Source organism: Cucurbita maxima, unplaced genomic scaffold (assembly GCF_002738345.1).
Source record: "Cucurbita maxima cultivar Rimu unplaced genomic scaffold, Cmax_1.0 Cma_Scf00003, whole genome shotgun sequence".
Lineage (NCBI taxonomy): Eukaryota > Viridiplantae > Streptophyta > Magnoliopsida > Cucurbitales > Cucurbitaceae > Cucurbita > Cucurbita maxima.
In genome coordinates, this window is record NW_019272019.1 from 4,169,618 (window position 1) to 4,195,608 (window position 25,991).

At 38.4% G+C, this 25,991-nt stretch overlaps 4 protein-coding genes across 5 annotated transcripts; all 4 read right to left on the minus strand.

Annotated features, from left to right (window-relative positions):
- LOC111476582 (probably inactive leucine-rich repeat receptor-like protein kinase At2g25790) lies at positions 1–3,744 on the minus strand. Its single transcript, XM_023120302.1, has 2 exons — positions 1,054–3,744; positions 1–540 (listed from the first exon to the last, which is right to left on the minus strand). Exons 1-2 carry the CDS (start codon positions 3,572–3,574, stop codon positions 206–208), a joined length of 2,856 nt encoding a protein of 951 aa, XP_022976070.1. The 5' UTR covers positions 3,575–3,744; the 3' UTR covers positions 1–205.
- Positions 3,745–7,395: 3,651 nt separating this feature from the next.
- On the minus strand, positions 7,396–8,277 carry LOC111476118 (RNA polymerase-associated protein LEO1-like). The gene is made up of 2 exons (XM_023119981.1): positions 8,251–8,277; positions 7,396–8,157 (listed from the first exon to the last, which is right to left on the minus strand). Exons 1-2 carry the CDS (start codon positions 8,275–8,277, stop codon positions 7,396–7,398), a joined length of 789 nt encoding a protein of 262 aa, XP_022975749.1.
- A 1,011-nt stretch (positions 8,278–9,288) lies between these two features.
- Positions 9,289–10,884, minus strand: LOC111476691. Its single transcript, XM_023120463.1, has 2 exons — positions 10,824–10,884; positions 9,289–9,814 (listed from the first exon to the last, which is right to left on the minus strand). The coding sequence occupies exons 1-2, from the start codon at positions 10,878–10,880 to the stop codon at positions 9,314–9,316; spliced, it is 558 nt and encodes a 185-aa protein (XP_022976231.1). The 5' UTR covers positions 10,881–10,884; the 3' UTR covers positions 9,289–9,313.
- A 1,983-nt stretch (positions 10,885–12,867) lies between these two features.
- LOC111476568 (protein SAWADEE HOMEODOMAIN HOMOLOG 1-like) lies at positions 12,868–24,156 on the minus strand. Of its 2 annotated transcripts, XR_002717124.1 has the most exons (10): positions 24,000–24,156; positions 17,622–17,707; positions 17,467–17,512; positions 16,641–16,758; positions 15,401–15,464; positions 14,279–14,330; positions 13,896–14,039; positions 13,703–13,822; positions 13,432–13,618; positions 12,868–13,091 (listed from the first exon to the last, which is right to left on the minus strand). XR_002717124.1 is itself a non-coding variant. In XM_023120281.1 (9 exons), exons 1-9 carry the CDS (start codon positions 24,054–24,056, stop codon positions 13,568–13,570), a joined length of 738 nt encoding a protein of 245 aa, XP_022976049.1. In that variant the 5' UTR covers positions 24,057–24,156; the 3' UTR covers positions 13,124–13,567. The 2 variants fall into 2 exon arrangements, 1 of the variants encoding a protein (XP_022976049.1); XM_023120281.1 differs by lacking the exon at positions 12,868–13,091 and having other exon boundaries at positions 13,124–13,618.
- Positions 24,157–25,991: the final 1,835 nt, after the last annotated feature.

The following is a 25,991-nucleotide window of genomic DNA, read 5'->3' on the forward strand; positions in this document are numbered from 1 at the left end:
AAATTAAAGCTCAATACATGGATACAATTAATTATTAGGTAATATCGTTACATTGGTGGCATTCAAGTATCTACATTTCTACATCGGTGGCATTCAACAAAAACATTAACTTGGGTCACAAACATTTGTAAATAATACCTCAAACTTAAAACCCATGAAAACAAAAGCAAAAATTCCACAACAAATTGACTGAGAATACCAAATTCTAGGAGGACAAAAGTTTAGAACAGTAAGTCGTCCGACAAAGAGACAGTAGGGTTTTGTAAGCATGCTGTGGCGACGGCCTCGCCATGGGCTCGCCTGCGGTGCAGTTCAGTGCTAAGTTCATAAACCCCACGATCTGGTTCGGGTCAGCGGCGGCGTCCCCGCTAATCGTACCATCAACCCACGTGTCGGTATGACAATCGGAGTAGCAGTAGCGTGCCCATTCCACCAGGTCTTGCCGGTCAACGGGTCCTTTTCCGGTTACCAATTGGATCAGAATCAGCCCCAATGTGTATACGTTGCTTTTCTCCGTTGTGTCCCTACTTTCCTTGGCCTCTGCCACATTTTTTTTAAATAAAAAATATAAATAAAAATATAAGTAGCTTTCTCAACGTGCATGGATTACATATATTCATGCAAATTCTAAAATTTAACGCATAAATTCAAATAAAGTTTTTTAAAACCGTAGAAATTGAGAATATTTGCTAAAATCACCCGTGAAAATTCTCTATTTATAATTATTTAAATAATCAATTAAATAAATTAGAAATTATACCAAAAGAGTAAAAGTAATAAATGAATACAAAATATTTGTGTATGCTTAAACTAAAAAATTTTAATTTTTATAATTCAATAAGAAATTAATACAATATATTTGTCTATAATAAAAAGTTAAATATCCTCAATTATATAAAATATTTGATAGTAATAAAAATGTGAAATATATATATATATTATTAAACCATCGTCATATAAATATAAGATATTTGACATTAATACAAAGTTAAATATGATGTATCTGATAAACTATAATTCAGGACTACATATTATTAATAAAAATATACGTACCAGGGGCGAAGTAGAGGGGAGAAACGGTGGTGGTAGACAATCCGATGAGAAGTTGGGGTTGGTGTTTCTCATTGACGATGATCTTCTCCGGCGAGAAATTGGCGGCAATAACTCCGGGGGAACAGCGGGGGTGGAGAAACTGCAAAGCGCCGGAGATTCCGAGGGCGATATTACGACGTCGTTCCCAGGTGAAATTCCGGACAGCTTCACACAAATATTGTCCCCTGACATATTCACCGACCAAGTATCCAGCTTTCACGGACCGGCACGCGCCGAGCAACCTCACTACGTTTGGGTGTCTAAGCCGCCCCAATTCCTCAACTTCGTTCCAAAAATGCCCTTCAGCCATCAATTTCTTAACGACCACAAATTGAACCTCGTTGGTCCCCACTAATATCCCGCTTTTGTCGGCCTCCGCCGACGACAGAATCGCCTCCACCGTCACCAATTTGGACGCTTCCGGATCGAAGAATTTAACCTCCCATATTCCGTCGTCGTTTTGCACTATTCTTGTCAGCTTACGACGTCGTATTGTAACCAACACTGCCGTCGCAATGAACAACGCGGCCAACCCCAATACGAGCATGAACCACCATAAGTGGTTATACCCACGGTTTTCGCATGCCGGTAACTGGCTCGTAATTATATCGCCGCCGCATAGATCATTTCCGGCTACGGCGCTTGCGTTTATGTCCAAAAACGCTCCGGTGGACGGCAACGCTCCGTAAAAGTGGTTGTGGGAAATATTTATCTGAACAAGCGATGGAAATCGGCCGAAAACCGGTGGAATTTCGCCGGATAATTCGTTTTCCGACAAATCGAGGAAGCTCAGAACCGGAATTTGAGTGAGGATCACCGGAATTTCGCCGATTAGCTGATTATGGCTTAAATCTAAACTCACAAGCTTCTTACAGGAAGAAATTTCACTCGGTATCCGACCGGCGAGATTGTTGTTACTCAAATTAAGTTCCATTAGCTCTGAAAACCTTCCGATACTCTCCGGGATCGAACCCGAAAATTCATTCGCCGAGAAATCCAAACTCTCGATTTTACCCTTTCTTATAAATTCCGGCAAGTTCCCTGAAAATCTATTCCTCGCTAAACTCATCATCTGAAGAGACGGCAAATCCCATTTGTTGCCGTCGATTCTACCAGAAAATTGGTTGCCGGAGATATCCAGAAAGTACAGTAGGGGCAGTTTCGTAAATTCTGGACACAATTCGCCGGAGAGACGGTTGTGTTGAAGCCGAACACGCCGTAAACTCTTGCAAGAACAGAGACTCCGTGGAATTTCGCCGGTGAGAGAGTTGGAGAAGAGGATGAGTTTAAAGAGGCGCTTAGAATCACAGAGCCCATCTGGGATTTTTCCGGTTAGGAAATTAGTCGAAACGTCGAGAATGGTGAGATTGTTTCGCCGTCCAAGTAGCTCCGGGATTTCGCCGGAAAACCCGTTCGACCATAACTGAAGAATCTGCAGGCGAGGCAGAGAAGCCAGAGCTCTCGGAATTTTTCCGGTGAAATTATTACCAAACAGATGCAAAATCTCCAAATTCTGTAAATGAATTACAAGCTCCGGAATCTCTCCCGAGAGAGAATTGTCGCTTAAATCCAGAGAAATCAGATTCACAAGACGGAAAATCGACGGAGGAATTGTACCTGTCAGACCATTTTGGTAGAGGAACAGATATTGAAGTCTTGTGAGATTCCCAAAAGATTCTGGAATTTTCCCTGTTAGCTTGTTGTAAACAAGATCAAGATGATTTAAAGAACCCAATTGGCCGATTTCTTCAGGAATTTGCCCGGAAAGATTATTGTAACCCAAATAAATCCACCGGAGTCTCTTCATTCCGCCCAATTGCGTCGGAATTTCTCCACTCAGTTTATTAGACGCCAATGTTAAGAACTCCAACGATTTGAGATTCGCAACAGAGTTCGGAATCTCTCCGGTCAAAACATTCCCACCCAGATCAAGAAATTGAAGATCAGAGAACAACAATCCAATATCTTTCGGAATTGAACCCGAAATCATGTTGTTGGATAAGTCTAATGTTTGAAGAACAGAGACGCCGCCGGTGGGAAGTGGGCCGGTGAAATTATTGTTACTCAAATTCAAATGCAGAAGAGAAGAAGAGGCGACGGCGACGGCGAACATATTCCAAGGAAGTTCCCCGACGAATTGGTTGTCGGAAAGGTCGAGAATTTGGATGTGGGGTAGTCGTAAAACAGAGTCGGGGAGTGTGGCGGTGATGTTCTTGCCGGAGAGGTTAACAGCCGTGATGTTAGTGAAGCTAGAGTCGGTGTCGTTGCTGCATGTGATGCCATTCCATCGGCAGGTGGGAATAGAAGGAACCCAGTTGGAGAGAAGGCGTGATGGGTCTCTGGAAACAGAGGCTTTGAAGGATAAAAGAAGGTGAGTTTCATGGAGGCGATGGTGGAGAGCAGCTGAATATTGATTCACCAGAGAGAGGAAGAGAAAGAAAAACATGGGATTATGAGAGGTTTTGGATGTTCCTTTCCCCATGACACTTGATTAGCATTAGAAGCAGCTCAGGGTCTTGGTTTCAAGCTTGGGAAGGCAGCCATGGAAGGAGTGATAGAGAAGAGCGTGACAAAGAATGGATTGCAAGGGTATATATAGCATATAGAATAGGGTTAGGAATCACCTACTCCACTGTCACATGATATTGTCCACTTTGAACATAAGCTCTCATGACTTTACTTTAGGCAATATCATACAATAGTGGTCATCTGTATTTCCTAACATGATATCAAAGTCATACCCTTAACTTAGTTATGTCAATAGAATCCTCAAATGTCGAACAAAGAAGTTGTGTGTACTTTGTTCGAGGGCTCTAGAGAAGGAGTTGAACCTCGATTAAGGGGAGGCTGCTCGAGAGCTCTATAGGCCTCGGGAGAGGCTCTATAGTGTACTTTGGTCGAGGTGAGAATTGTTGGGCTTTACCCAAAAGGCCTCGTCCCAATAGAGACGTACTCCTTACTCAGAGATCCATGATCATTCTTTAAATTAGCAGGTAAACGTGGACTCCCGACAATGAAAGAGGGACAAGGGGTGGAAAAAAGGGTGGGAGTGGTCTCAAGGGAGTGAAGGTTAGGGAGTGTTAGAGAGAATATATTGAGCAGTGATAGCAGGAGTAGCAGAGTAGTAGCAGGAGATGGTGAGTTTACAGAAGATGGGAAAGAATGAAAAGGAAAAGGGGAAAGTGGAAGAGAAGGGGAAGGGAAAAGAAAAGGGAAAGTGGGTTGTCTTTTGGTGGTAGCTAATACACTAATGCCACTGGACGTGCACCATATTTCTCCTTTTAATGCCACCTTTTCTCCAAGAAAGGAATATACACTCGATTCGACACTTGATAACCACGACATTCTTCTCCATTGTTTCAGCATGTTTTGTTCTCATTCACATGGAAATTTTCGAAAAACGTGAGTGAAGACAAAACGAAACATGCTGAAATGTCTCATGTTAGTTCTGAACATATTTGAACTCCCCTTGTAGCTAGTAAATATTGTCAGCTCAAGCTCACTATTGGTAGATATTGTCCGCCCAATTTCACCGCTAGTAGATATTGTCAGCCCAAGTTCACTGCTAGTAGATATTGTCAGCCTAAGTTCACCACTATTAGATATTGTCAGCTCAAGCTCACCGCTAGTAGATATTGTTAGCCCAAGCTCACCACTAGTAGATATTGTTAGCTCAAGTTCACCGCTAGTAGATATTGTCAGACCAAGCTCACCGCTAGTAGATATTGTCAGCTCAAGTTTATCGCTAGTAGATATTGTCAGCTCAAGTTTATCGCTAGTAGATATTGTCAGCCCAAGCTCACCGCTAGTAGATATTGTCAGCTCAAGTTCACTGTTAGTAGATATTGTCAGCCTAAGTTCACCACTAGTAGATATTGCCAGCACAAGCTCACCGCTAGTAGATATTGTTAGCCCAAGCTCACCACTAGTAGATATTGTTAGCTCAAGTTCACCGCTAGTAGATATTGTCAGCCCAAGCTCACCGCTAGTAGATATTGTCAGCTCAAGTTTACCATTAGTAGATATTGTCAGCTCAAGTTTATCGCTAGTAGATATTGTCAGCCCAAGCTCACTGCTAGTAGATATTGTCAGCCTAAGTTCACCACTAGTAGATATTGTCAGCTCAAGTTTATCGCTAGTAGATATTGTCAGCCCAAGCTCACCTGCTAGTAGATATTGTCAGCACAAGCTCACCCGTAGGTAGATATTGTCAGCCCAAGCTCACCTGCTAGTAGATATTGTCAGCACAAGCTCACCCGTAGGTAGATATTGTCCAATTCAGCCTGTTATGTATTACCATCAGTCTCGTAGTTTTAAAACGTGTCTATTAGGGGTAGATTTCCACACCCTTATAACAAATGTTTCGTTACTCCTTCCAACCGATATGGAATCTCACACTCCGCAATAGATCCTAAACCTATAACACCTCTAGCCAAATCCATAGATTCATGGAGTGAGTTATGGCGTAAGCATGATGTACAGAAGGCAAATCAAGCAGACCCAAATCCCTTGATTAAGGGTCTCCCTCGCACTCTTTTAGGAACTCGTAGGGGCAGATATGTTCCTAAATTAGTGCTCCAGTTCATATACAATATGAATTAATCCTGAGCTAATCACCCATAAAACACTTTAAAAAACCACATTTAAAGGTATAATAATAATGGAGATGGATGATTATCACTTTGGTTTTTGATGCACTTCTTTGCATGCTGTTTCCTTTTTTTGCTCCTTTTACAAGCCATTAACATCTTAATGCACAGTTCTTTATATATCAATGTCGGTCGCTTTGGACCCTACCAAGATTTTTGTGTATAACCCTAATGGATCATTCTTATTATAATACTAAATGAATGTCACATGCACCACATTAAACCCCTCCCATCAACTTAAACCTAAAGTTTTCATCAAATATCCTTTCAAAGATTTGCATAATCAACGTTACGTATTCTGTATAGAGAGAGGTTTCTATAGCTTTAAACGGAATGTTTCGTTTCCATTTCCAACTAACGTGGAATCTTATAATCCACTCTCTTTGATGGTCTAGCATCTTCGAAATTTCCACACCTTTATATGAAATGTTTTGTTCTCTTCACAATCGAATATCAAATTTATTTCTTCTTTGTATAACCATATCGCGAATCCATCGATTTAAAGTGCAAATCCAATCATACTGTCACATAAGAGTTGGAGTTTGTGTTAGTGCATGTATTATAAGCACATTGGTGAGGAAAAGTACAATAATTGATTATAAATTGAATAAAAACTATGGAAAAGAGACAAGAGTAGTGGGTTTTTTTCTAGTTTATAATCATATACAAATCAAACTAATGCATATCATGATATGGGAATCTCACATAAACTTCTTTTCTTTTCATTTCATTGCATTGTTAGGCTAATCCTAAAATTTGGAGCTTAATGTCTATGGATAACTACAAAGTTAATATATAATTTTGCTTATCCAACTACAAATGTGTGCCCTTTGCAGGACAGAGCGTAACAACTCAACCAGGGAATGAAGCATTCTTTACAAGAGTATGAAAATCTCCCCCCTAACAGACGTGTTTTAAAACTATGAGGCTGATAGGAATACGTAACGGGTCAAAGTAGACAATATCTGCTAACAGTGAGCTTTGGTTGTTACTAATGATATAGTAGCCAAACACCGGGCGGAGTGCTAGCGAGAACGTTGAAACCCCAAAGTAGGTGGATTGTGAAATCTCACATCGGTTGGAGAGGAGAACGAAACATTTTTTTATAAGAGTGTGGAAACCTTTCTCGAGAACATATACGCTTTAAAACTGTAAAACTGATGATCATACATAACAGGTCAAAACGGACAATATCTACTAGAAGTATAAGCTTGAGCTATTACATTAATTTAGCTGATTTAGGGTTGAGGGTTTATCCATCACGGTACTACTTCACTATTTTGTAACTATAGTATACATCAAAAGCATAGTAAATTGGGAATAAAATGTCAATATCATGGTGAATAGGGCCACCATTTCACATGCAATATAATATAAGGTATTAGAAGATAGACATGGGTCCAAGTCCAACCCAATATTATATGGACCATTATCTACAAACCCTTTTGAATTTAATTTTCTACCTCTAAAAGTTAATTTTTTTGCATTGCGCACGTGTGGCGTGGAGCTCTCAAGCTAAATGGGAATTGCAAACCAATTGGGCGTAACTTCGGCTAAAGTGCGTCAAAAAGGGACTTTGGTTGGGACCATATGCAATTATTGCTCTCTCTTCAAAACTTGAATCAATCTTCTAGCCATCATGGACCACTCTTTCTCACTTAGGCCCGTTCTCTTCCTGGGCTTTATTAAACCCATCAGTAGGCCCATTCTCTTCCTGGGCCTTATTAAATTCATCAGTAGGCTCATTCTCTTCCTGGGCTTTATCAAATCCATCAGTAGGCCCATTCTTTTCCTGGGCGTTATTAAATCCATCAGTAGGCCCATTCTCTTCCTGGGCTTTATCAAATCCATCAGTAGGCCCATTCTCTTCCTGGGCCTTATTAAATTCATCAGTAGGCCCATTCTCTTCCTGGGCTTTATCAAATCCATCAGTAGGCCCATTCTCTTCCTGGGCCTTATTAAATTCATCAGTAGGCCCATTCTCTTCCTGGGCTTTATCAAATCCATCAGTAGGCCCATTCTCTTCCTGGGCCTTATTAAATTCATCAGTAGGCCCATTCTCTTCCTGGGCTTTATCAAATCCATCAGTAGGCCCATTCTCTTCCTGGGCCTTATTAAATTCATCAGTAGGCCCATTCTCTTCCTGGGCTTTATCAAATCCATCAGTAGGCCCATTATCTTCCTGGGCTTTATTAAACCCATCAGTAGGCCCATTCTCTTCCTGGGCCTTATTAAATTCATCAGTAGGCTCATTCTCTTCCTGGGCTTTATCAAATCCATCAGTAGGCCCATTCTCTTCCTGGGCTTTATTAAATCCATCAGTAGGCCCATTCTCTTCCTGGGCCTTATTAAATTCATCAGTAGGCCCATTCTTTTCCTGGGCCTTATTAAATTCATCAGTAGGCCCATTCTCTTCCTGGGCTTTATTAAATCCATCAGTAGGCCTATGTCCAGCCCATTAACTTTCTTCACATGCCTGCCTCCCTAGGGCTCTACACATGGAACTGACCATACTCCTATTGGAAGGATCACCCATGATTGCTTGGGAAGGGAAGGGTTTCAATCTTTTACCATAAATTACAAATTTAATCTATTGATTTTTTTAGAAAATTTGAAGTCGTAAAAAAAAATATATTACAAATTTTGTGTCGTGGTAAAAGTAAGGTCGTTGAATAGCTCATAAGATATCAAAAGTAAGCAAAGTCGAAGGCAGGTCAAACCCACATAAGTATAAGGGAAGACATTCATGAAGAGCGAGAAGGTGGAAGAACTAGCCTACTAAAATTTAGATATTTGTCTTTCGAGCCTTTTGACCTTCTAGCAACAGGTAGGTTGACAACTTTACACATCGTGTTGTGAGTGAGGCTAAAAAATGAGTCGAGCAAAGCCCTTTCCTGCCACCTCCTTACTTTAGGGCTTGCTTGTCTTTAAGGCATAATTCAACTTTTGACCCTATTGGGCTTCCCCACTTTCGATGTCCAATAAAAGGTAATAGCTTTATAGTTAATATATGGTAAGATATTGTCTATTTTAGCCTGTTATATATAGTCGTTAATCTCACAGTTTTAAAACGCCTACTAGGGAGAGGTTTTCATACTATTATAAGGAATACTTCGTTCTTCTCTCCAACTAATATGGGATCTTACAATCCACCCCCTGAGAGTCTAGCGTCCTCACTAGCACGCCATCGCCCACCGCTAGTAAATATTGTCCGCTTTAGACCATTATGCATCGCTATCAACCTCACGGTTTTTAAAACGCGTCTACTAGAGATGTTCCCACACCCTTATAAGGAATGTTTCGTTTCACTCTCCAACTGATGTGAGATCTCACAATCCACCCCCTTGAGGGATAGCGTCCTTGTTGAGACCGTTACGTATCGCAGTCAGGCACACGATTTTAAAACATGCTTCGTTCCCTTCTCCAACTCATATAAGATCTCACAACAATTAAGTAAAGCTATACATATTATTCAAACATCCATGTTATTTATGAACATCAAAGTTGATGATTATAAAACCAAATCATAAACGTAAGCAAACTAATGATTAGTAATACACAACAACGTAGGATTACTCAACAACAAACTGAATCTTAGGATCACAGCTAACACTTCGAGAGAGCCTATTGGAAGAAGAGCCAAAATCAGTGGAATCATGGGTTCGTTTCTCAAAGCTTTTTCTAGCAATCCTTCTCATGGAAGTGGTCAAGGAGAGTTTAGGGTTAAGCCTTGTGGTGGCGTTGAATGCATCACAAAACTCCCTGTGAAACTCCACAGCTTGCCCAATGCTTATGGATGGAAACTTCAAGGCTCTCTCTTTAACAGCTTCAGAGCAGAGCCCACAAACCCATTTCCCTGAGAAGAAGGTTTGGACCTCTAAAATGTAGGGTTTGGTGCACTCCTCTTTGAGCCCACAGCACCTGCATTCAGCCTGTTCTATCACTACTTCTTCTTCTTCTTCAATTCTGCTCATCTTGATCTCTTCTACTTCTTCGTTGATACTCAGTTTGTGCCGTTCGATCTCCTCGCTTAAATCCGATACCGCTCTACGAAGAAATACCTGCTGCTCGTTCTGCATAAATATACATGTATTTGTATTCAGGTTGATGATTAGGCAGTTGTACTATACTCAAATTGGTATAAATATTATTCGAGAATTTGAGGGAGAGTTACAATTTAACTTATTATTTTTAAGTATTTGAAATGTGTATAATAATACAACCCTAAAAGAATTTGGTTTTCATATTGATTTTGTGTAACAGCTCAATCCCATTACTTATTCGTATTGACCTAATGCGTATTGTCGTCAGTCTCACGGTTTTAAAACGTGTCTGCTAGGAAGAGGTTTTCACTCCCCTTATAAGGAATGCTTCGATCGTTCCTCTCTCCAACTCATGTGGGATCTCAAAATCTGCTCCCCTTGGGGGCCAGTGTCCTCACGACCGCCTAGTATCTGGCTCTAATACCATTTGTACAACTCAAGCCAACCACTAGCAAATATTGTTTGCTTTGGCTCGTCATGTATCACCGTTGGCCTCACGGTTTTAAAACGTGTCTATTAGGGAGAGGTTTTCACACCCTTATAAGGAATGCTTCGTTTGTTCCCCTCTCTAACCAATGTGGGATCTTACAATCCACTCTTCTTAGGGGTCCAGCGTCCTCGCTAGCACACTGCCCGGTGGCTTTGATACTATTTGTAACAACCTAAGCCCATCGCTAATAAATATTGTCAACTTTGGCCCGTTACATATCACCATCAGTCTCACAGATTTACCCTCATCAATTGACGTGGGATCTCGCATTTACATAAAATTGATGTAAATAATCTAAATTTTGATCATACCTCCAAATTGATAATACCCTATAGTACATCAGCAATAGTTTTTCAAATTTGTTTTAAACGATTACAAAACACGAAACGGAAATCAAAACTCTCAAAATCATAGGAACTAAACTAAAACGAACAACTTGAATCGAAACTTTTAAAACTATAGAACCGAATCAACAAAAAAACACACTACTGGGAATGATTGTATTATATATATATATATATATATATATATATATATATATATATATACCTGCATGACTGAAAATGATGAATCTCCTGTTGCTGGAGAAAATGATTGAGCAAACATCAGGAACTATTTAGCAATGTGAAGCAAAAGCTGAAGTTTTTAGAAAGCTTCTGTTGAGTTTACGTTTATATATAGCAATTAGCATGCGTGTGGCTGATGCTGATGCTAATAGATAGCCGGGGAGAGATTAAAATCTGCATTTTGGGCTCACTTTTTGATATCATTAATGACCAAATTGGCACCACTAGCCTCCATCGGATTACGCAATGAATTTGGGGTTGCAATTTGGATATTGATGGAGATGCCATATGGGACCATGGATTTGTATTTAATTTCAAGGGTTTCTCACATTTCATATATATATATATATATATTTATGCTCTCGTGAGGGATTCACGAGCCTCTATTATGCATAGCCAGCTACTAGGTGATTTAATGTTGTTCCTAGATCAAGCATGTTTAAAATCTCCTCATGTCAAATTAATCTAATCTAATCTCTTAAACATACAAATATATGAGCAGTTGATCATTACCCAATTAGCCTGAAGTGGGTTTGATTAATTTTTTTATAATCATGAACATGATTATTTGAGAGTTTATGGATAAATTGAAGCTAGAAATCATAGTTTTGGTGGATGAAGTAGTGCATGGAAGTGGAGCTCAATTGGTTGTTTTCTAGAATATTACTGGTTCTTTCAGCTGGTTCACTCGTGCACCAGAAAATGAAAGGAAGAAAGATCACAAATTTGACCAACAAATTTCTTCTAGGCTTGTTGACGTGAGATTCCACGTAGGTTGAAGAGGGAAACGAAGCATTCCTTACAAGGGTATGGAAATCTCTCCTTAACAAAGATTGTGTTAAAACCGTGAGGCTAATGACGATACGTAACGGACCAAAGCAGGCTATATCTAATAGTGATGGGTTTGGACTATTACAAATGGTATTAGAGTCATACACTAGCGGTATGGGATGCTTGACCTCTAAAGGAGTGATCGGTGATCCCACCTCGGTTGGAGAGGGGAACGATGCATTTCTTATCAGGGTATGAAAATCTCTCCCTAAGCAGACACGGGTAAAGTAAACAATAGTTACTAACCGGTAGGATTTAGTAATTAGAGTTCAAGTCTCGGAGGGTTGAAATACGGTTATTGTAGCCATTAGTTATTGGTTTGTGTACCTAATCTTTTTCTTTATTTAGTTGGAAGGATTTTCTTCTTTGTTTAGAAGAAAAAATGAAAGTGGATTCCATTGCATGGATTTCACAAAAAGAAAGGGGGAGAGAATAGGGAGATATTAAGTTGAATGAGGATTCCGTGAAGTCCACTGCCATGCATTGCAGAAAGAGACGCACACTAAATAATGATACTTAAAATCCATTCATTTAGGCTCTAACTTAAATCATGATACCCCTTCTTCTTCTTCTTCACGGGCGTGTATCTTTGCTTTTATCCTTTCACTTTTTGTTTCTTAATACCCAAAACCCTTCATTAATTTATGTGAGTCCCTCACTTTTAGGCATCTTTTTTTTTTCATTCATAGGACTCTTTTTTTCCTCTTGTATATGCTCATACGACCGTAACTCAATTGATTAATATATTGTAATCAAGGCTAGACAATGGCAAGCCACGCCTTTTATCTCTTACTCTTCTAAAATTATCTGGATTTTAGACGTTATCTCCTAAATTTGAAACTTACAAACTAAATCTTCTAAAAACTAAATCGAACTTATCGAAATCACGAGTTGCTCTTAAGATCAATCAATTTGAGTTTCCTATACATGTACTTTGAACTAAGAGATTAGATGTTTGAACCCTTCTATCCTCTCATCCTCTCGTGTATTTGTCCAACTAAAAAAATCTAAACACAAAATCAAATATGTGGAGCGGTGTGAAGCTAAAAACAATCTCAAAACACATAACTAATGGTGGTTATATGAGTGAGAAGTTGGAGAGAGAGAGAGAGAGAATATATGGATGGGGTTTAAGTGCAAGAGATGCAGTTGAAGAAGTGATGGGGTAAAGTTTTAAAGTCCCTCGCCACCAAAAATGAAAAGAAAAAGGGCAGATGGTATGCAACTGAATTTAATTACAATCACTGTTCTTTCAGTTTGTACTATAGAAACTAGATGGTATTGTTCCAAAACTATGGGCTGAAGCCTGAAGCTGAAATAAATAACCCCTTCAAACGAAAATAATCAAACCAACAAAATGCATCTCATGTTTCTTCCCCCTCCCCTTAACTTTACAATTAATTCAACTTCAACCCCAGCCCTGCAATTAAAGCAAAACCCCTTCATCCTTACACCTATAAATTCCTTTTTTCTTTCTGAGATCTTCATACAAACCACTCATTAAGATACTCAAATATGTTTTATGAGTACATAGTTTAGTAATCTGGTGTTAGGACAGAGATTTGCAAGCCTACATAAACTTCGAACTCGTCTTTGCCCGATTAGCAGAGACGAGTATGTACAACAATTACATGTGCGTGTCCCATTCTTGTCCCCGAGGTTTATCGTCTTCGGACGAAATTAAAGATGCCATGGTTACAGAAGCAATAAGGTGAAAACATGAAAGCGGTTCTATTATGAAATTTTACATACAACATTACCTCAACTTGCTGAAAGAACAGACAAAATTAGCTTGAGCTATTGTGCTTTCTGAGGCAAACCATTCCATGTCTTCACTCTCCAGCTTAGATGTTAGAGTGACACATGGAAAGGTGATGAATCGATGGCAAAGACAGATTAGAATTGATGTGCCGGTCTGCGACATAATCTTCTCAAACGAACTTTTTCCTGGTAATTGGATAGATAAGTGTTGAGAATTCCTTCAAAAGCTGAATCTACGATCGACAAAGCATAAGAAAATGATATACTTGCCTCGGTGCTATCATGATCATAACGAATCAAGAAAAGACACCTGCAACCCCTAATATCATGCATTCTCCTCTGGACTTCTACAATATGGGCATCGTAGTAGATTGCCTGATCCCTCCTCTCCTAAAAATGTTTTAACACTCTAAGATGAAGTGGACTACTGAGAAATGAACAATTGAATGTTTTGCATAGTCACCTGGAAGCAGAGTACAAGGTCCCCAGCCTTCACCTTCTGGCACTCTGAATGTTCTAGAGGGACAGAGCGTTCTCGTACTGCCTGTTTTATGTTGACCCATTCATCTTCCTCAGCTCCAAATCCAACAAATCTGACACGCACTTCCTTTAATGAATCGACAAACCAATCAGACAACTATACATTCCATCCGCAACTGAAAACTAGCATGCAATTATACTCAGATACTCATATCACATACATACATGCATGTATAACTTAAGCGTGTTCCTCAAACCTAGACGCCTTTTGTGAACAATGAGCTCACTTGGGTCAACAAATCATGGAAGGCATGATAAATCATAAATACAAGACGGAAAAAAAAATGTGATGGTTCCAAGACTCACAGCTTCGCCTGAACTAAGAAATCTATGTGTAAGGAACATAGCAACATCATACCTGCATAATATTAGTGGAATGCCATCAGAACCCCAGAAAAAATTGAAATGGATTAAGAAACAAGCAGAAACCATAAATAAAGATTCATCTAAAACCAACGTAGAGTTCTCATTCTTTTCTGTATTATTTTTTCCCCTTAAATAACCTGAACGTAAAAAAAATTCGTAGTAAAATCATCCCCTTCATGTAGTTAGCCACATTCAACCTTCAATCCAGTACAATTTACATTCAGATACCCAGAAGAAATTTCCTAATTAGATTCAACAGGCAGCCTGCTTGTCGTGAGGAGAAGACTGAATAAGAGGCATGCTATTTTGAGATATTATACTGAAACATGTCAATCTGCATATGCTATTAATAAAACAACCGTTCTTATGAATCAAATTAACATCGCAGTAAACCAAAAGTGATTTTTCAATAGCAGTTACAAAGTAATCACACTGATAGTATGATTTTAAATGGCTACATAAACATGCAATTCAATGTGTGTCATAACTTCCCAATTCTTACTTCATAGCGCATTTATTTTTTGTTTACGATTTATAGAGATTGTTTGTGATCAGAAACAAAGATGCCGCTGAACGAAAGACTACAGAGGACCAGACATCAGATCTGGAAGGGGAAGCCAAGGAGTTTAAGAGAGCCCATCATCAGGAGAAGCTCCATACAGAGAGGGAGCCGACTACAAACAATATACAAGGCCAATCCCAAACTCCTATTCCTTATTTCCAAGGCTCCAACTCAATCTATGGCCAAGACCGAGCTAGGCAAAAGACAGCTTAATTTTGAATCAAACCCCAAAAATGCTCAAGAAAAGAAGGAGATTGTCAGATTTGAAACTCAAAGATACCGTTCAAATTAGCCTGTCTATCTAGATAGCTCACTCTTCTATCTGCTGATATCCATAGCGAGTCATATGCAATCCGTAAAAGACTGAATTCAAGCATATGTTTCTTAGCTCAATTAAAGACCATCAGAGCAAATACAGAGACAGGCACCCAAAAGATGCACCCAACCAAACAGAACCAACTTTATTAGTCAAAATTAATGGCAGTGGTTTCTTCACATACCATGCACCATCTTTTGATGACCTTGCTTCAAATTCCAACTCTGACAAATCTGGTTTCTTTTTGCCTGCTTTTAAACAAAGGTCATTAGCATGCGGAGGAGCAAAAGAAAAAGGTCCCATCTGCCCAAATTAATTTCAATAAAAAGATTATAAAATACAATAAAAAAAACACATTCTAATTCCATTTGCTATTTTTGTTAATAGGGAGTGCAAATATCCACTACACATTACGCACACTAATTAATTTCACATGACAAGTATTTGACCTTACCATATTTAGTTGTAAAGAAACTCATACAATTTTAATATCCTATGTAGGAGTTACAACACCTCGACACCGCGGGTGTGAACCCATTCCCCAAAATACCTTGTGTTTTTACACTAGCCTCAATGACCATCAGGTCAACCTATGGTAGTTAGCTCCATATTCTATGTTAAATAGTCCAACTTCTCGATAGAAAAACTAGGGAAGGAGAAAAAAAAAAAAAAATTGGGAACATGCAATTAAATAATCGACCCAATATAACTACAGTAATAAACAATCAATCAAGAAAATGTATCTTAAAAATGACCGTGGAAGAGAGGACAAAAGATCTCAAGTCCAAGGGCAAGCAAAATATCGAATGAAAATATTGACTCAACTTGCCCCTGCTCCATGCATTGCACTAGTGCATTTAATGGAAATGCAGCTATATGCGGGTGAAATTAAACATTTCTTAATATGTAGATTAATGTTAGGACAAAACTGTTAATTACTAAAAGTGAGCTCAAGAGGGTGCAAATGCACACCGAACATGATATAATGTCTAACCAACTCAATAGGCTAGCCAATATCTACGCACAAACCTTGCCAAAATACAACCTACCCCTACCTCTATCTCACATATGTCGAACCCATAGAATACTTACTAACCCTCAGGGGAGACATTTTCCCTTTTTCCTTTTGTACAAAAAACGTTTTCTGTTGCACCGAATTGCTTAGATGTCATCTCATCCATGAAAAAGAACAAACAATTTCTATTGGAGGCTAACATATTCTCAATAAATTCAAATTTTAGATCACTCGAAAGCATCATTCAAATTGTTCCAAATGAAAATATTGTTAACATATGTCCAAACGAAAATGTATGAAGGTTGCAGTTAGAGTAATAAGTAGAAAGGAACTGTCGTTTAACAATAAACTATCCTACAGCTCAGTAACTTTGCCTTAAACATTGGAAGCAAACCTTAACTCAAATTACCTTCGGGGCCTTGAGAACTTTCCTGAGTCTTATTGGAAGGGCAAGCTTTGGGAATTTCAGACATCCTCTTTTCAATTTTTGGGAAGTCTTGCAGTCTGCTTTCAAACCAATCGTATACCTGAAACATTGTATGATACAAACTTTTCACTAGAACCTTTTTGCTCAAACATGAAAAATACAAAAGATCAGATAAAGAACAGTAAATATGGAGAAGACGGAAAAGAAAAAAAAAAAGAAACATCTCAGGACACCCATATAAGACTCTACTGTTGTAATTATGGGAAATTTGCAGTGATGCAAGACTCCAAACATAACCCCACTGAGAAATCAAGCTTCAAAAAACTATTTATTCTTCTCTTTCCAAATACCCACTAGTTACCGAAATACCCTGCCAAAGTACCCACTAGGAAACGTAGAACTTCAATGTAGCAAAAACCAATATATAGGAGGTATCACCCAAGCTCAAGTCAAGGAACTACCCAAGGACTTCCTAATTGGATTAGTTTGAAGAATAGAGTGGCTACAAGAGTTTAAATCTAAGAAATGTTCAATAAGAATACTCTTCGCTCTTTTATCCTTCTCCAACGGTTGGAGGACACGCCCACTAATCAAATTAAGGGAGACATCCTGAAAGTTAAAATGTGTGAACACTCGATGTAAGCTGGTACCACCATGAATCTCTCTTTGCCAAGAATCTCCACAAAAATTTCCAAAGGCCCATAAAAAAAGGTTCATCAAGTCCTATTCGCAAGATATACAACAATAGAAGTAGAATATTATTTATAAAAAAAAACAGAATAAGAAAAAACATAAACAATATGATAACCTCCATCCACTTTATTACAGGCTTCCCAGCACGACCAGAGGACCGACTGTATAGACATGGAATGCCAAACAAGAGAACTCAACATTATACATACGTCATATACATATTTAAAGATTAATTAAAAGTTTTATGATAACAAGAAAATTGATACTCACTTGAAACGTTTGGTAACTTTTTGACAAAAATCTCGATCAAGCAATTGTTCTCCGGATTCCTCTATCAATTTCTCCATTTTCGCTATCTGTTTGCAAAGTTTAAAGCCATGTGGGATGGGAAAACTAAAATGTTATAAGAAGTATGTACAACAAGCTCTCGATCCAAAAGGAAATTCTAAATTGATGCAAAAGTATATTTTATAATGAATCAGTGTAAAGGTACCAAATGAAAGAAAAGAAATAAATATGACATCAGAGTCCAGAATATCCTGAAAATAAAATTTATTAAAAAACTCTTTTTTCATTTGAAGAAAACACAATAAAAGCAACAAGTTATACGTAATTAGTTCTGCTTCTCAGAAGGTTTGTTTTTATTTAATAAAAGGCAAATTTTTTCAATTAGATAGATGATAAGAGCATACAAGCATGAGACCACACAGAAAACATTGTTCCGAGTGCACCAAAAAAAGAAGGCAAAGAGTCGGGGGTATTAACAAGTGCGCTTCCCCGGCTGGTGGAAATCAAAATACACACACAGGAGGAGTCCTAAAAAACAAAAGAAACCGGGAAATTTATTTTTCTTGCCTTCTCAACTTTACATTTGCAAAAACTATTTTTCATTGTGACGAAATAAAAATAGGAAGATTCACTTGCTCTTTGTTGTTTTGTACAAGGGCATGTTTCTGAATACAGTAGTTTGTAAGAAGATGCTAAAATTTGTGACTCAAATAAGTTTAAGGAGAGTTGCTTTCTAAGGTAGGTGACATTGATATAGTAATCCTTTTCCAGTATAGGTAGACAAAATATTTGACTCCTAACTTATAATTCTCCCTCTTTTCGCCTTTCAAATGTAGAAGAATACAAATAAAAGCTTTAATATGCCCCAACGTCAAGCTTTTGGTACAGAACAGTGGTAAGCTAATACTTGAAATGTTGGAGTTAGGGAACCAATGTACGGTGGAACACCGATGAGGCCAATAAACCGAAGAACAGAAATTAAAGAAAAACGAAAACTCCACCACTAAACCCTTCCTGTTTGCTAATGAAACATGTTGAAACAGAAAGAACATGTAGTCGAAAAACATAAAATGAAGTCCATTCACTTATCATCAACTATGAGGTAATATTACAAATTATGCAATAGTTCACGCATCAAAACAAGCTACGTTGTAGCTTCCATTGCACCACTAAACATGAAAACATACTTCGGACATGATCATTAAAAAACATCAATAGTTCACAAAATGCATATAGATACCCAGCGCAGCACAGACGATGAGAGACCGTGTTGAAATATCATCACTAGCCCAATAGAGTCAAGCCCAATAATTGTACTAGCCCAATAGAGTCAAGCCTAATTGTACGAGCCCAGTATATTTATTTTAGTAGAGATTTTAGGAGAAAGAGATGTAGATATTTTAGGAGAAAGATTCAATTTGTTAGGTCTAGATTCAAATCGGTTAGGTCTAGATTTAGATTGGTTAAATATAGATTGTTTACTCTTAGTATAAATACCCCCACCCTACCTAGGTTATTCATCCAAGAAATCTAAAAACAATAAAAAGCAGAAGTATTCTACAGAGTGTCTTGTATTCTCTTCTCGATTGGTCTTAATAAAGAGAGCGAGTGTTTCCCACAGTGAGTTGTGTTCAACATTTGGTATCAGAGCGAGGTTAGTGTAGGTTATCTGATCTCTTGGAATCCTTAGTATGCTCTGTGGTTGCAGCTCTGCCTGATCTTCCACATCAGAAACGATTTCTTGAGATTAGTGGTGAGTGAGTTTCTTTTGTGTCGTGAGAAGTCTGTGACTCTGCAAGTCTTGTGTCAAAAGAACTTGTTTGGTATTACTGAGGTATGGCCAACACGATGAGTGATTTCCAAATCGTTGGAGGAATTAAGAAACTCAACAACAACAACTACAACACGTGGGCAACATGCATGATGTCCTATTTACAAGGACAGGATCTTTGGGAGATCGTTGGCGGGTGTGAAACTACGCCGCCAGAGGAGGATTCTAACGACGCCTTGCGCAAATGGAGAATCAAAGCAGGCAAAGCAATGTTTGCCTTGAAGACCACCATCGGAGAAGAGATGTTAGAACATATTTGGGATGACAAGACACCGAAAGAAGCATGGGACACATTCGTGATGTTGTTCTCAAAGAAGAATGATACGAGACTACAACTTCTGGAGAATGAGTTGTTGTCAATTTCACAACGTGATATGACGATTGCTCAGTACTTCCACAAGGTCAAATCGATCTGTCGGGAGATTACTGAACTAGACCCAAAGTCCGCCATTGTAGAATCTCGAATGAAGAGGATTATAATCCACGGATTGCGACCAGAATATCGAAGCTTCATTGCTGCTGTACAAGGATGGCCCACTCAACCATCACTGGTAGAGTTCGAAAATTTGTTAGCCAGCCAAGAAGCCATGGCTAAACAAATGGGAGGCTTCACGTTGAAGGGTGAAGAAGCACTCTACACGAGTGAAAGTCAGAGCAATAATAGGCCGTCTACCAGACGTGGATACAATGGTGACAAAAGAAGAAGCCACCAAGGGATTGCACAACCTGAGAGAGCTCAGAAGAACGACAACAAGAGTTTTCAAAGAACGAGATTTGGTGGTATTTGCTATAACTGCGGGAAAAAGGGCCATATGTCTAGAGATTGTTGGTCCAGGAAAAAGACCATTGAAAACAATGTGGCAATATCCAAAAAGAAGATAGAAGATGAATGGGATGCAGAGGTACTATGTCCCATAGAAGAAGACGAGCTAGCACTCATGGCGACAATGGAAGACCATATCAACTATGAGAATGACTGGATCGTTGATTCAGGATGTTCAAATCACATGACTGGCGATCAGAGAAAATTGCAAGACAAGAAAGAGTACAAAGGAAGTCGTATGGTACGTACAGCAAATAACACACAGTTATCAATTGCTCAAATCGGCAATACGACAATCATGCCTGGCAATAAGTCTGATACAGTGTCGCTACATAATGTTTATCATGTACCGGGTATAAAGAAGAACTTGTTGTCAGTGTCACAACTAACAACATCAGGAAGCTATGTCTTGTTTGGGCCAGAAGATGTAAAAGTTTATCAAGATGTTAAGATAATAGGAAAGCCGACGATAGAAGGACGAAGAGTGGAGTCTGTCTACGTTCTATCTGCAGAGTCTGCCTATGTTGACAAGACCCGAAAGAATGAGACGACAGATCTATGGCATGCAAGATTGGGACATATTAGCTACCATAAGTTGAAGCTGATTATGGAGAAATCTATGCTCAAAGGTCTACCACAACTGGAAGTCAAAACAGACGTTGTCTGCGCTGGATGTCAGTATGGTAAAGCTCATCAATTACCATACAAAGAGTCAAGTTTCAAAGCAAAGAAACCATTAGAGTTAGTTCACTCTGATTTGTTCGGCCCAGTCAAACAAGCATCGATCAGCGGAATGCGGTATATGGTGACATTTATTGACGACTACTCAAGATATGTGTGGATTTTCTTTATGAAAGAAAAGTCTGACACGTTCTCAAAGTTTCAAGAATTCAAGATGATGGTCGAAGGAGAAGTAGGAGCGAAGATTCGTTGTCTACGTTCAGACAATGGCGGAGAATACACGTCAGATGAGTTCGATCAATATTTACACGAGTGTGGGATACGACGTCAATTTACATGTGCCAACACGCCACAACAAAATGGTGTAGCAGAAAGAAAGAATCGACACCTTGCAGAAACCTGTCGAAGCATGTTACACGCAAAGAACGTTCCAGGAAGATTTTGGGCTGAAGCTATGCGAACTGCTGCCCATGTGATCAACAAGCTTCCTCAACCAAAGCTAGGGTTCGTCTCACCATTTGAGATACTATGGGATATGAAACCTACAATTAGTTACTTCCGAGTATTTGGCTGTGTTTGCTATGTATTTGTGCCTGACCATCTACGTAGCAAGTTTGACAAGAAAGCAGTCAAGTGTGTATTTGTTGGATACGACAATCAAAGAAAAGGATGGAGGTGCTGTGATCCAACAAGTGGAAAATACTATACATCAAGAGATGTAGTTTTTGATGAAGCATCTACATGGTGGTCCTCGGAGAAGAAAGTCTTATCAGATTCAAACATTGAAGAAATTCTACAACAGAAGCTGGGGGAGCAAACTACACAAATTCAATCAAATTTCGATGCATCTGAAAATCCAAGCGACATTGATATTGACAAGCAGGAGGTGACTCAATCAAGCGAATCTGATAAAAATGAAACAACACATCAACAACTTAGGCGATCAAATAGAATCCGAAGGCCAAATCCTAAGTATGCAAATGCAGCTATTGTAGAAGATAGAGTTTACGAACCAGAGACATATGAAGAAGCATCACAAAACTCGGTTTGGCAGAAAGCGATGGAGGAAGAAATTATAGCCTTGGAGCATAATCAAACTTGGGAACTAGTGCCAAGACTAGGAGATATCAAACCCGTCTCTTGCAAGTGGGTCTATAAAATAAAGCGTCGACCGGATGGATCAATCGAGAGATACAAGGCTCGACTCGTGGCTCGAGGATTTTCTCAACAATATGGACTAGATTATGATGAAACATTCAGTCCAGTGGCAAAGATTACTACCGTACGAGTTCTGCTAGCACTCGCAGCAAGTAAAGATTGGAAACTGTGGCAAATGGATGTGAAGAATGCCTTCTTGCACGGAGAGCTAGACAGGGAGATTTATATGAACCAACCAAAGGGATTTGAGAGTGCAGCTAATCCTAATTATGTATGCAAGCTTAGAAAAGCTCTTTATGGACTGAAACAAGCACCGAGAGCTTGGTATGGTAAGATTGCTGAATTTCTTACCCAAAGTGGTTATTCAGTTGCGCATGCAGACTCAAGCCTATTCATCAAAGAAAGAGAAGGAAATTTGACAATTGTGTTGGTCTACGTGGACGATTTGATTATCACCGGGGACGATGAAAGAGAAATTTATCAAACAAGAGAAAATTTATCAATACGCTTTCAGATGAAAGAGCTAGGAGAGCTTAAACACTTCTTAGGCCTAGAAGTTGATCGCACAGATGAAGGACTGTTTCTCTGCCAACAAAAGTATACCAGAGACATGCTTCAGAAGTTCAACATGTTAGAGTGCAAGCAAGTTTCAACACCGATGGAGATAAATGCCAAGATTTGTGCACATGAAGGCAAAGAGTTGAACGATGAAACAACGTACCGACAACTAGTAGGTAGTCTTATCTACCTAACTTTAACTCGACCTGATATCTCGTATGCAGTTGGGGTTATGAGTCGATACATGCAAAGTCCAAAGAAGCCTCATCTGGATGCAGCTCGACGGATCTTGAGATATATCAAAGGTACAATCGACTATGGTCTTTTGTACAAAAGAAGCAAAGACTGCAAGCTAGTTGGATACTGTGATGCTGACTATGCAGGAGACCACGATACTCGGAGGTCAACCACTGGGTATGTGTTCAAGTTTGGTTCGGGAACAATTTCTTGGTGTAGCAAGAGACAACCAACAGTATCATTATCAACTACAGAAGCAGAGTATAGAGCAGCGGCTGGAGCAGCCCAGGAAAGTACATGGCTAAAACTCTTGATGGAAGATTTGCACCAGAAAATTGACTATCCAATATCACTTCTTTGCGACAACCAATCTGCGATTCGCCTTGCAGAAAATCCAGTGTTTCATGCTAGAACAAAGCATGTGGAGGTGCACTACCATTTCATTAGAGAGAAGGTCCTAAAGGAAGAAATTGAGATGCAGCAGATCAAGACAGATGACCAAGTGGCAGACTTGTTTACAAAAGGGTTGAATACTAGCAAACATGAGAGCTTTCGCTGTCAGCTCAACATGATGCAGCGAATGAGGACTAGTGCTGAGGGGGAGTGTTGAAATATCATCACTAGCCCAATAGAGTCAAGCCCAATAATTGTACTAGCCCAATAGAGTCAAGCCTAATTGTACGAGCCCAGTATATTTATTTTAGTAGAGATTTTAGGAGAAAGAGATGTAGATATTTTAGGAGAAAGATTCAATTTGTTAGGTCTAGATTCAAATCGGTTAGGTCTAGATTTAGATTGGTTAAATATAGATTGTTTACTCTTAGTATAAATACCCCCACCCTACCTAGGTTATTCATCCAAGAAATCTAAAAACAATAAAAAGCAGAAGTATTCTACAGAGTGTCTTGTATTCTCTTCTCGATTGGTCTTAATAAAGAGAGCGAGTGTTTCCCACAGTGAGTTGTGTTCAACAGACCGTACTTGGAAATTATACTTTGATATTGTAAATCAAGCAACACAAACATAATCAAACAAGTGCTCAGATCCTACGAGACATGAATGAGATACCTACCTCGCCCTTCGTAAACCCAGAAAACATCTGTCTGTCCCTCGGCCGGAGACGCTCCATGCTCCACTGTTTCTTGATGTTTGGACCGAAAAGTATTTGCAGTTCCCTCGTCGATCAGAAATACCCAAACGGGCCGGCTGGACGGATCCCCGCCTTCGCTGCCTTTTGGGCTTTTTATGGGTTTATGATTACAAATAAACCAAACTAAAATAAAATATAGGCTAAAAAATATTATTTTTTAAAATTATATAATAGGTCTACAAATTTTTAACCACGCGTCTAAAAAAATATTTAAACATTACTTTTATAGCTATCTGTTTGACCGGACATTGACATTTCTAAACTTTTTTAATTAATTAGTATATTAAATTGTGTCCGCCAAGACTTTAAAATTTTGTATTTTTTCTAATTATTTATGAATTTTTTAAAAAATGGTTGAACTTATTCGATATAAAATTAAAAATCCACCTCCTTCTGAGCCCAGCATCCGATGAATGGCTCTGATACCATTTGTAACACCCTAGTCTACCGCGAGCCGATATTATCCTCTTTGAGTTTTCCTTTTCGAACTTCTCCACAAGGCTTTAAAACGCGTTTGCGAGGAGAAGATTTCTACACCCTTATAAATTGTGTTTTGTTCTCCTCCCAACCAACCTGGGACATCACAATTAAAGCCCATTTCTCTTCCCCATGTTTAGATTCTATAATTTATCTCTATTTTTCTTATCTTTTATTTTTTCTCACTCTTTTTTATTGAATGACGATAAAGAATCAACAATAATGTTGGACCTCCGATAAAGGAGTCCATTGTGAGATCCCATATCGGTTGGAGAGGATAACGAAACATTTTTTTAAAAGGGTGTGGAAACCTCTCCTAATAGATATCAAAACAGACAATATCTCTTAACAATGACCTTAATTTGTTACACAACAACAAACCATCAAATCAAATATACACACATGACTTCTGACTTATTCATAGACGAATCAAACTTGACAAGCCATTAAAATACAGTAGGTTTGACTTCAATAATAGGGTACTTCTATCGAACAAATAGGATAAAGACTTGTATGGGTCACAATCTTTTCGTATAAATCCTTTTTTCTTTTACAAAATCATTAGAGAAAAAAAAAAAAGATGAGCATATTAAAAGTGAAAAGGGTCTAAGAAAAGGGTTTATAATAAAAGTGAGAGTGGGAAACTATAATGGCTAAATTCGTATCTAATTAAGTGGAACGAAGGGGTCCGCCACTAGGATTGGTGCAACAACTTTGTTATATGTTGATGATTATGATACTCACTCCCCTATGATACTTCTATTAATTTTAGATGAAATGATTTTCTAAGTCTATTTTTAAAATTTTATAATTTGATTAAATTATAAAAATGATCCTTATAGTTAACCATTACTAATATATATATATATATATATATATATATATATTTTAAATAATACTTATTTAATGTATTTATTGTTTTGTCTCTCTTTGGTATCCTTGAAAATGAAAATACAAAGGAAAAATAAAATAAATATTAAAAACAAATTGCATTCACAAGCTTAATTCAACTACCGTTAATATATACTATTTTATTTAAATTTTTATATCTCACATTTATTATTATTTTTTAAATAATGTATTTTTATGAATAATCAACTAATTAATAATTAATTTTATTTTAGAATATGAACCCAACCAAAAAATTCATGACAGCGATATATCATGAGTGACAATATCTTATAGTAGTGAGCTTGGATTATTACAAATGATATAAGAGCCAGACATTAGACAGTGTGTAAGCAGAACACTGACCCCAATGAGATAGATGGTAAGATTTCAAGGGAACAAAAGAAAGGTGTGAAAATCTCTTTCTAGTAAACGCATTTTAAAATTATTAGGCTTTTCAAAGGACGAAAGAATCTATTTACTTTCTTTTTTTTTGTAAAGGGTTGGCATTTAAATAAATTTGGCGTTCTTAAAAGAGAATAAATTTTT